The sequence below is a fragment of the Hyposmocoma kahamanoa genome, unplaced genomic scaffold (assembly GCF_003589595.1).
Source record: "Hyposmocoma kahamanoa isolate Upper Pololo Valley unplaced genomic scaffold, ASM358959v1 190, whole genome shotgun sequence".
Classification (NCBI taxonomy): domain Eukaryota; kingdom Metazoa; phylum Arthropoda; class Insecta; order Lepidoptera; family Cosmopterigidae; genus Hyposmocoma; species Hyposmocoma kahamanoa.
In genome coordinates, this window is record NW_020653718.1 from 3,690,724 (window position 1) to 3,702,205 (window position 11,482).

Genomic DNA, 11,482 nt, shown 5'->3' on the forward strand with positions numbered 1-11,482 from the left:
AATAAATACAACTACGGCTACTTTTTTTTTTGATATCCCTGTAAGAGAAATGCACTTACCTACTGTATTACCTACTGTGTTAACTATATTATACTGTGTTATATAGTACTTACTAATTTTTAAACATTTTTCTTTTTCTTCTAACACGTCCTTACAAAACGAAACGCAATAAACATACGAGAGCCTCTAATTTTGAAAAAAAAGAACTAATAATTATTTTTAAATTGAAAATAGACTAAAGAAATTATCTATGTATAATAATGTGCAGATAAACACACTGATTGCCTGGTCTCAAACTAGGGAATTCCTGTTTTATGACTACCAGAGCAACGAAATTCACTTTGGGGCACTTCCCAGAACATCCAAGCCAGAACTCATTTAGAAAAGTCGAACCCGGGACCTCCTCATCCTGTGGAGTGCTTTCCACCAAGATCTTCAGATATGAAAAACCATGTGTTATTAATTACAATGTATTATTTCGTACGCCATTTTTTATGTGATAAACTATGGCATAAAACCCTTCCAGCAGTAAAACGTATATAGGTTGAATTTAATAAAACAAACATAAGTTAATGAAAATATCGCTCTATTTTTCTACATTTCCACTTTTTATTCGTATACGCGCACTATAAGTTTCCGGAATGAATAACAAACAAAATACTTTAAATGATCAGAAATGAATTTATCGTTTCTCAAAATATTCTCCGTTAGCGTTAATGCACTTTTTCATACGCATGAACCAATTTTTAAAACATTTATGCCACTCTTCCGTGACAATCTCTGAAACATATTTTTTATACTCTTCGACAGCCCCTTCAGGTGATGAAAATCGTTGACCGCGTAACTGGTTCTTAATTTTTGAAAATAAATAAGAGTCACAAGGTGCCAGATCGGGACTGTGCGCGGGATGGCTCATAAGGTCAACGTTGTTCACCTTCAAAAATTCATTTGCCTGTCTGGCCGTGTGAGAACTGGCATTATCGTGGTGCAAGATGATACGGCGTTTACGGTTATTTTTACGGAGTTTGTCAATAACTTCCGGCAAACAAATGGTCGTGTAACAATCACTGTTCACGGTACAACGATTCTCCAAAGCAACAGTAAGCACGTGTCCAGTTTTATTAAAAAAAGAAGCAATCATCCGCTTAGAGGCACTTTGCACGCGCGCCACTTTGGTTGGTTTCGGCTCATCTCGAAAGACGCTCGATTGCTGCTTTGTTTTGGGATCGTAACTATAAAACCATGTTTCGTCTCGAAATTTGACGCTCCTTCGTTGAATCTGGTAAGCATGGCATTGCACCAAGAGACGCGATCCGTTTTTTGAGCCTCAGTCAGATTGTGTGGGATCCACCGAGAACACAACTTTTTCACACCCAAATGTTTGTGTAGTATTGATTGTATTTTACTCATGCTAAAGATGCCCGAATCCTATGGTATGTCACATGCCTGTCTGTTTTGATCATACGGCGTACAGCATCGATCTTTTTGTTGTTCACAGCAGTGGACGGATGACAATCACGAAATTCGTCAATGAGATTCACACGACCGCGTTTGAATTCTGCAAACCAGCTGTGAATAGTCGTCTTACATGGTGCTTCATCGCCAAAAGCAGTTTGCTGAAGCTCCGCTGAGCAGTTAGATTACACTTAAACTCGGAGAAAATCATACTACGAAAATTTTCACGAACTAAATCCATGGTGATGTAGACAACCAATTTCTAAAAGGACGCCACAATGTAAAAACAAGTGACAGTCAAAAGAAACAAACTGTACTCTAAAGCCAAAGAGTTCCATTTTCAAACGTTGTAATTACTTTTTAAATATTGTTTATGTAAGTGGCCAGTTCCGGAAACTTACAGTGCGCCCTATGTACTAATGTACATTTTAATCATATTTAATTTATACATTCAATCAAACTTCCCATATTGACAATCGGATGCAAAAGTGTATATCTTAATAACATATTTTTTTCTCTGACATGTTCGGAAATGGTCCATCTTGTTGTGAAAAACACGCAATAATAAGTCTTGATTTTTGCCACACTACAAAATCAAAAACAAATTACTTTCCGGCCTATTCCGTAAAATTCTCTTGCAACAGAAAAACCCAAGTGAAAGACTCGTGAACTAGGAGTGCTCGATATATATCGATATTTAAAAAAATATCGATATATGACCTCGATATATCAAATATATCAAAAATCTATATATTTTATCCAATAAATGAAAAATCGTACAAAGTTGAAAGTACGCAATTCCAAATTTTACTTGCGACAGTGTAACGTAGGTAGTGGTTATATTCTCATTGGCTAGCCGCGCATATACACAATAAAATGCTTGTGTGAGGGTGATATTATTGTGTAGGGAGCATACATAAACTTGGATTGTCAATAATATTGTATGAGTGCGGTTAGCCGTTGATCAGAGCTGTCGGAAATAAAATGGCATGCTGTCTTTAGTAAAGACATTATTCTTTCGTTGTATTTTTAAAGGATTTTTAAAGGATATGGGTAGGCAACTTTAATATATTTTGCCTGACAAGAGGGGCCATCTGTGATCAACGCCGTCGTTCGGTGGGTATTGGTTCCCGCTCCAACAATCGGGGCAGTGTTGGCGTTTTAGTGACTTGTCGCTTGATCCAATGAATTTTAATAATGTTTACGTTACGTTTACATAGAACGTCAGCTCGTTTGAAAAAAAACAAATATATGCAATTTAGTAATCTAAATCGCTTGTATTATAAAAGTAATTGAAGAAATACTTGATTATTGTGTCAAAACTGGTGATTTTACTTATTTCCTGTTAATAAAATTTCCTTCCTTTTATCTTTTAACTGCCTCTGTGGCCGAACGGTTACCATGCCGGACTGCCACGCAGAGGTCCCAGGTTCGATTCCCGGGCCGAGAGAAACATTTGTATGGCTAACAATTATTTCTCTCGTGAGTTTGGGTGTAATTTGTGGTTGTCCATGGCACCCGCGACACAGGGTTTCCCTAGTGCGGGGCTAAGTTGAGTGTGTGCGTTATTTATTTATTTATTTTAGAATTATTTACGATATATCGAAAATACCGATTTTTTTTTGTACCGATATATCGCAAAATATTGGTATATCACATCGGAAGAAATTTCAATATTTTTTTACATGAACACCACTATCGTGAACCTTTTTTTTCCACTAAAGAATGGAAAAAAAATTGTATAAAAATATTTTTTTTATCGCGAAATTAAACTTTTAACTTCGAAGTGACAAACGAAAAATGTCATCGAGCCCAGTCGTGCGTTCACTTTGTTAATTGATAAGTTAGAAAAAATATTCTATAATAAGTGATATTATACTTATGCTTTTTAGCAACTTATTTTTTGTAAGCTTAAGTATTTGTATTCTTTCTTTGCTTAAAATGAGAAAAGCTTAATACTAGAGTCGGTAGAAAGAGATGAATCGTATTACAGAAGCATTCGTCTGCTGTTTGTGCTTCTAACTCATGCTTGTCCCGATTTTTTTTTATTAGGAACAAATACAGAATCACATACTTATTATTATAGGATTTAGATAATAACTGTAGCTTTTAATGTCCGTTCCCGAATAAAAAGTACGTACGTACAATTAAACGTTAAGATACGTTAGAGAATAGATGTGAATGTGTTCGCTATATATTTTTATGCACCAGTTCAAAAGTAATAAGTTTAGTTCTATCTAAGTTAATAGTAAGGAAGCAAGGTCTTTGTGTTAGAACAGGCTCTATTCTAGGTATTGCCATGGACAATTACGGCAATGTCATCAGCCTATATAATTTGAGTGTTTATTAACGTCTGTTTGCACAAGTCATTAATATAGATTAAGAATAAAGTAGGTCGAAGAACGCTACCCTGTGGAACACCATATGAGAGAGAGAAAGAGAGAGAGCTCCATCTCCAGACAGTGGCATAAAATATCATGAACCTTCACACACGGCCACTGATCCCTTATGTATTTAGCTCTTGAACGTATTCAGTAGTTGTTTGTACTTTTTGATGATTTGACGGGAGACTGTATCGGAACCTTTGCATAGATCTATGAATATGCTTATCAATTTGGTTTGCACATTTAAATATGTGTGTTGCTCTCTTCCGTGACCTTGGCAATGGAGTACATAATTATATTTCTTAGAATGCTATGAACACTTTTTGGTTATCGGTTTCACCATTTTGGTCCAATTTCTGTTTATAAATTTATATTATTTGAAAAGTAGTAGTAGGTTCGTAGTTAATTCTTCTTAGTATTATAAATTGTTAGCTACCATAATTACAAATAAAAGATGTTGAACGACAAAGTTGCTTTTTTATTAGCCAACAAATTTGAACTGGTGGTCGTTGTTTTTGGGAAGGAATGTGGCAAACATATCTTTCAGCCTGTTCGACCTTTACAACACAAGCATTCAAACAAATTTAATAATATACTAAATTGAAAAAATGTAATTGTCATGTGAAATATGATAATCAAATGATCATTGTAAAATATTTAATCAATATTTTTAATTCTAACAAGCGTTGAATGGTACTGATAATTTAATACGTTATTATCAATGATTCTATATAAAAAAATTGTGTAAAATCATTGACTCCAGTTCAATTCGCCATTGTTTCAAGTATTCTTGTATAAAATACAAAGTGGTCATAATACAGTTGTTGTAACTCACAGCCCTGCTAATATCTCTAATAATCTAAAATCTTACATACAAATAGAGTATTTAGAGATTACAACTAAGATTCGTAACGTTATTGCTGCTTAAAACACTTTATACATTATACCAAAACGCCTGAACAAAATATTACAGCAAACGCACACACTATCTTAGTTTGATATTTTTTTTTAGCAGGCGCTCTACTCATTTGGAAAACTCATATCACAGACTATAAATTACAATAAATGTCTAATGCATTAAAATAATCTTAAATCTCTAATATTCATACACTAAAATATATTCAGAGAATGTGGAATGTACGATATAAAAATCTATTTACAAATAGTCATGGTTATCCTACATAGAAATTTAAAAAAATAAGTATAAAATCTTAAACCTTGAAATGTACAATTACATTATGTACAATATGGCATTGGTTTACTGGGATAACAATTGGTTATTTGCTAGAATACTAATTTGCAAATTTTGCATTCGTTGTGATTATCAGTTATTATAAATATTACATTACATAACGTAGGTAATACAACAGAAAACATAATTCTGACGCAAAACATACTTGGGATCTTACATAGTAGCTGCGGCGTTATCCTTGCATTTTAGGTAAAATAAATAATGTTTGTTTTGTACACTGTAAAAATCTCGTTACTTTTCCTGTAAAATCTCAAACAACAAATTGTTAATGACAAAGTAAATAAAATGCTTTTAAACTTTTTAACTTTCAAAGTACTGTGGATTTAACTTAAGTTCAGCCTCGTCTTTTGGTTTCTCAAATGTCATCTCATGAGGCGGTACGTACTTTGGTTTTGTACCACAACAGGTAACCATGGCTACTATAACCGCTAAAGCGAACGCTGCGCCCGCGCACACAGTCGAGCCCCAGTCCAAAATGGCGCGAACTGTTTTTAGTTCGTGTAATATTTCCTCGTTCATTTGGACTCTTTGTTGTATCCAGAACACTGGGAACAGCATTGTAGGAACTGATTCGTAGAGACTGCAAAGAAGATAAACAAGATTATTATTTATGTAATTTGTACATTTCAAAATATAAATGAATTTTTAGGGGTCTACAAAATTGAAACAATCATGACTCTTGGTAAACAGTATTGAACATAACTTCGAAATACTTTCATAGAATTCTCATAGATGGCGCTATGGCTGCGGAAAAGTCGTTGAAAAACCAAATTATAGAAAGATACGTGAGGTCCGCTGGTTCGTTCCGTGGCTTACTTCTGGCACGGTTTGCTAGGAGACTTCGGTTCGATCTTTGTATTAATAATTATAACCAAATAATGGAGTAATTTCACAAAAAATAATTGAATATCTATTCAATATAAATTTAAATATTGATCATGTCAACGCACTTTCTTGCTTAAAACCTCGTTTACAAAACTCAATTGATCAGCTACCATATTTATAATAAGTTTGTATACACTTACGCTATGTTGCGATTTGGCTCAATATAGACGTTGATTTGAAACCGCGCAGCTACTTCTAACGGAATTCCCAATTGCTGAAACAAAGTAACGATTATAATATACGTACCATAGGAAATTCGGGAAGCTCAATTTTTATTTATTTACTTGCAATCTTTACAGATTTTAAATTTTTAGTTTCAATTTCGTAACAAAGTTTGTAACATTATAATTAATTTTTAACGTTACTTAAAACCATTATAATTCTAAATGGGAGTAAATTAAAATAATGATATTTAGAACAAAAAAGAAATGAGGTGTTCGGGCGTGCGTGTGTGTACTTGCTCTGTTTATTAATTGCCTGGGGATCATAAATAAAGAACATTTCGACATCCCATACACATACATATTGTGTGGAATATTGTATATGTTCTGTTGGGATACCAAATAAACAGAGTTATATATAGTTATATACTAACAACCTTCTCAAGACTATATTACTAACATCATAAACAAATTTTTCACCTCACTGGCTCGGAAAAATTTTCTTTCTCATTAGAAATTTGCGCGTGAAAGTGTTTTTTCGGAAAAGGTTTTCGATATTACTAACTTTTTCTTTTCCACCTAACTTTTTCTTTCGATGAAAAAAAACATAATGACACGCGCAACTACGTGATTTGTCGTACATTATTTATGTACTATAAATCCGTTGATATATTTTATTCTTATTATAATTGACTATAATTGGCAACGATAACTAATTTTGTTCATTAAAACTGATTTGTTATGGTTCAACTGTTTTTCTTTCATCTAGCATTTTCCTCGCTATAATATTTTCTATTCGTAATCTTAGTATCCTTCGCTTGCTTGTTTCAATACAAGCACCCGCGTCAAACAACAAATTGATAGCCTTGCATAACAAACAACTAGTCTGTCTTTTTTGAAGACGAAGTAAAATGACATTTGTTAGGGTTGCCAGTATTCATACAATTTTATATAGTAGTTGTTGTCGATAGTTTTAACAATAGTTTGTGAAAGATGATAAAATTTTGCCACAAATGACTTAATTGTGAATGTTACGACGTTCTAATGATTACTACTTGCGTTATTGCCTTCTTTATTCTTATTTTTACAGTTGGCCTACTAGTGTCGAGATTAATTTTTATTCATATACATTTTACAAGAATAGCCGGATTTGACTATCTATTGAATTAAAAATAAAAACTTTAAAATAAGTCTCCTTTTAAACTTTTTCATAAACATAGATCTAAATATATGTATGTATGAATTTACAAAAATTGACAATTCAAATGAAACAAGCTCGGCTATTTACTCCATAATATATAAGTATAGTCGATAGAATATTTATCGACTCCAATCACGAGCTGCTCGCAAGCGGGCACCACTTTTACGCTATGAACTGTCATTTTATTCCATAGTCAAAATAGACAGAACCAAAAATGACTACTTACTGGCTCAACGCCAAAGAAAAACTCATGCTTCTCTGCGTCAGGCTCCATGCCTGTGACCATGTCCAGCAACCGAGGATCTCCATGCAGGAAATGCGGCAAGGTGACAAAAGCCGGCGAATTGAAACGACACGCAGAGACGTTCATGACGCCACTCCAAGGACACTGCCCGTCGCAGAAGCATGACTCCGAGGGCGAAGCTGGTGCTAAATTGACAAATTAGAGAAGTAAATAAAATGTATGAATGCTTTATTGTTTCAGAGTAAAGCGTGGGCCTACGTGGATCTATTTTTAACCGTCTTCAAAAAAGGAGGAGGTTGTCATTTCGACTGTATACTTTTTTTTATATGTTACGCGACTGCTCCGGCATTAGTGAACCGATTTTGATGATTATTTTTTTGTCGAAAAGAGGGTATCTCAGTATTAGTCTCATTTAAATTTGAAGAAAATATTCCACCTCTAAGGGTGGCAAACTAGAGGATGAATCGAGTTTCGTTTAATTCCACGAACTTTCGCGAGTTATCGCGTATTATACATACAATAATAATCTCAGTACATTGTACTAAAAAAACCGACCTCAAAAGTACGTGGAATTACATCTATTTGCCAAGTTTTATTGAAATCGGTTACCGGAAAGTGCGTAAACCCGGATTTATCCCCTAGTTTGCCACTATACGGGACTTGACACTAAAGGAGACACTTGGAGATAATAAAAATCGGTTCTCACTACTCAAAGTATATTGAGAAGGAAAAACGCCTTGAATTGGAGAATAGTAAAATCAAATCATTAAAATAATTACTCTTTATAAAAAAATTTTGGCGCTATTTATAAAAACGAATCTTCATGCGTGAACAGTTACACTTCGAGGTGGATGATTTTCTTCAAAATATAAATGGGATCACTATGGAGGTACCCTCTTTCCAACAAAAAAAGAATCATGAAAATCGGTTCACAACTACAGGAGTTATCGCGTAACATACATACAAAAAAAACGTACAGTCGAATTGAGAACCTCCTCTTTTTTTGAAGTCGGTTAAAAAATAAATGCAAAACCATTTGAACAATATTTTAGGAATATCAAATTAAAATTGATTTACAATTATGAAAATTGGTAAAAAAACACTAATCGAAGGGTTCTCAGTGGTATTCTTTTTGATTTGTTAATTTACAATCACTTGCTGATTACGCATAGATCGCACTTCTTTAAAGACTGCCTGCCTCAGTTTTTTGCAAAAAAAAAGGTGATTTTGACCAAGAGCAATAACCTTAACAATAATGTAAAAGCTGCCACCTGTTGGCCTTTTCGAATATTATTACAATCGCATCGTGGGTTTACTTAGTAACAAGTGCGACATTTCTTTGTATGAGATTTGTACAATAGTCATCACCAAATAAGAGGCTACATTTGACAGCTAAAGAATATAATATGACGAAACATATTTGAAGTAGTTTTCGCACGAATTACAATATTGAGTTACTCCGAAACGTTCTGAAAACAGTTACCTCCTAAAGCTATTTTTTTTAAATAATAGTGTTGTAAACAATTAATCGCCGAATTTCACCGAGTCAGCTCGGAAAACATATTGCTTATTAAATATTAAAACAAAAATGTATAAAAATAGGTGTATTTTAAATAATTATGTATATAACATCTCTGACTACACCTATCGCAAATAAATTTATAATTTATCAAATTTATAAGAGCGTACTCCTAGCCAGATTTGTAATTCCTTTTCTTTTTTGCAAATTTTGAATTGTCAACACCGACACCAATCCAGCGGCACCCGGAATCCGCGCCCGCGCACCGCGCAGTCTTTCGCCATCTTGCAAGTTGACGGTGCGCTTGGTTATTTTTTATGTATTTTTCTTGTGACTCGTTTTTCTTTTGAACTTTTCCTATTTTCTAAATTATGAACATTATTTGAGATTGTTTGTTGTTGCAATCGACAACTTTTAACTAATTGCCAGCCGAATAATTGGAAATTCATGAAATCCTTGGTTTCTTGGTAATTTAATCTTTTTATGTAGTTGTTTTATCGGCGAACGTACTTATTTACACTAAATTCTCTAAACCATTTATAAATATCATAAAATCAAAATTAAAAGAATTGGATACAATTCATCGGAATGTGCGACAATTTTACGAAAATTAGAGGAATTGCTACAGAATTGCAAGAAATTCTGTAAATTAATTGCTTTTAAATGCATTGCACGATTTGGTCTTTTAGGCCTCCTGAACAACAATGAACCGAAAAATAATCTAAACAATTACAAACTCTTACAATTTTGAATCGATTTCTCGTGAAAATCGTATAATGTGATAACCGATATGATTAGTCCACATCCCTATTCGCGTCACGATGACAAGTGTCAAATGTGGCCTTTTAATTGGTGACGACTATAGTACTTATAGTACATCAATCACATTATACATATTACCTGTGTGTGTGATTGATCGCACAAACCCAAAGAAAAAAACCTTCCTTAGAAATATTCTTTCAAGTGGACTTAAACCAGCATTTGAAGCCTCAACGTGGTTATTTATTTCCTACACAACTACTTTCAGGACTTTGGCGTCTAACGAAAAACGTATTTTTTGAGTTTTTTTTTTTGTGAAATAATTCCATTAGTTTTGTTATTATTATGAATACAAAGATCGAACTCACAGAAAAAAAATTTTTTTTTCGTTGACCCGGAAGTAGGTTATTGAAAAATCTCTCACTAGATGTCACTAGCGGCGACAAAAGCCGAAATGTCAGTACAAAAGATCTCTATCAAAAACACATAGAAGAATTTCAATGTCTCGGTAACTGGACCCGTGGCTCAGATGGTTAGAGTAATGCTTTGGTGCAGTATGGATGTGGGTTCAAGTCCCACCGGGTCGATGAAAAAAAACTTTTTCACCTCACTAGCTCGGAAAGGCTTTCTTTCTCATTAGAAATCTGCGCACAAAAGCGTTTCTTTTGAAATTCGAACTTGACGATGGACTGTGGTGCACCTAACTTTTTCTTTCGATGAAAAAAAGATAATGGCACGTTCAATTAAGCGATTTGTCGTACATTACTCATTTATGTAATATAAATCCGTTGATATATTTTATTCTTATTATTGTTGACATTAAATTGACAATGATAATTCGTCGAAGAACTAAAATAATCAGTTAATTACACAAAATTATAAGTACAAGCAAGAATAAAAATTGGTGAGGTGTAAATTCAGAACGCATCCGAAGATTAACTTTTTCTTTTAAAAAACAATACTAATGTTTTATAGTTCAATTGTTTTTCTTTCATCTACCATTTTCCTCGCTATAGTGAGGTGAAAAATTGTGTTTCGTTCGCGGTTCAAACTCAGCTTCCTTCGCCTGCTCAGGTTTCATTACAAACACTGGCGTCAAACAACAACTTTGCAGCCTTGCACAACAAATAACTATTTCTGTGTGTGCGATCTTTGTATTTTTTTATAATCATGAAAAATGCATTCCTTGCGAACGATCAATGTTTTCACGATTGCGGTCGTACCCTTAGAATAATAACGCATAGAAACCTAGCCCGCGCACGCTAAGTGAGGCAAATTGAAGCGCGCCCAATGGGCCTACACGAGCGGGCGGGCCTTCAGTGCTCAAGGTCAACTTGCACCGCGAACAGCTCAAGAATTTTAGCTAAAAATGACGAAATGTGCGGTAAATGAGTGTAAAAATACGTCAGACAAACATAAAATAGATACTAACATCACATTCCACAAGGAAGTAACGCATTTCAACTTGTATTTTTATATAAATATTCACTAAAACCGAAAATTAACATACTACTAAAACTAGCCTACATGAATTCGATTTTTGTCTCACTTGTGACAGTTCGTTTGATATGAAACTTTAGGAGCCTATTGTGTAGCTGCTGGTAGGCAAATAAAACGCTGGT

The 11,482-nt window shown here is 34.0% G+C and overlaps 1 protein-coding gene across 1 annotated transcript in view; it reads right to left on the reverse strand.

Moving 5' to 3' along the window:
* Nucleotides 1–4,365: 4,365 nt before the first annotated feature.
* The window catches only part of LOC113226368 (protein peste-like), a 67,912-nt gene continuing 60,795 nt past the window's right edge, over nt 4,366–11,482 (reverse strand). The window contains exons 8-10 of the mRNA XM_026458973.1: nt 7,565–7,767; nt 6,117–6,190; nt 4,366–5,671 (exon numbers count right to left, since the gene is read on the reverse strand). Of these exons, the coding sequence (XP_026314758.1) occupies nt 5,392–5,671; nt 6,117–6,190; nt 7,565–7,767 (557 nt within the window). The 3' untranslated portion in view covers nt 4,366–5,391. The remainder of the gene's footprint in view (nt 5,672–6,116; nt 6,191–7,564; nt 7,768–11,482) is intronic.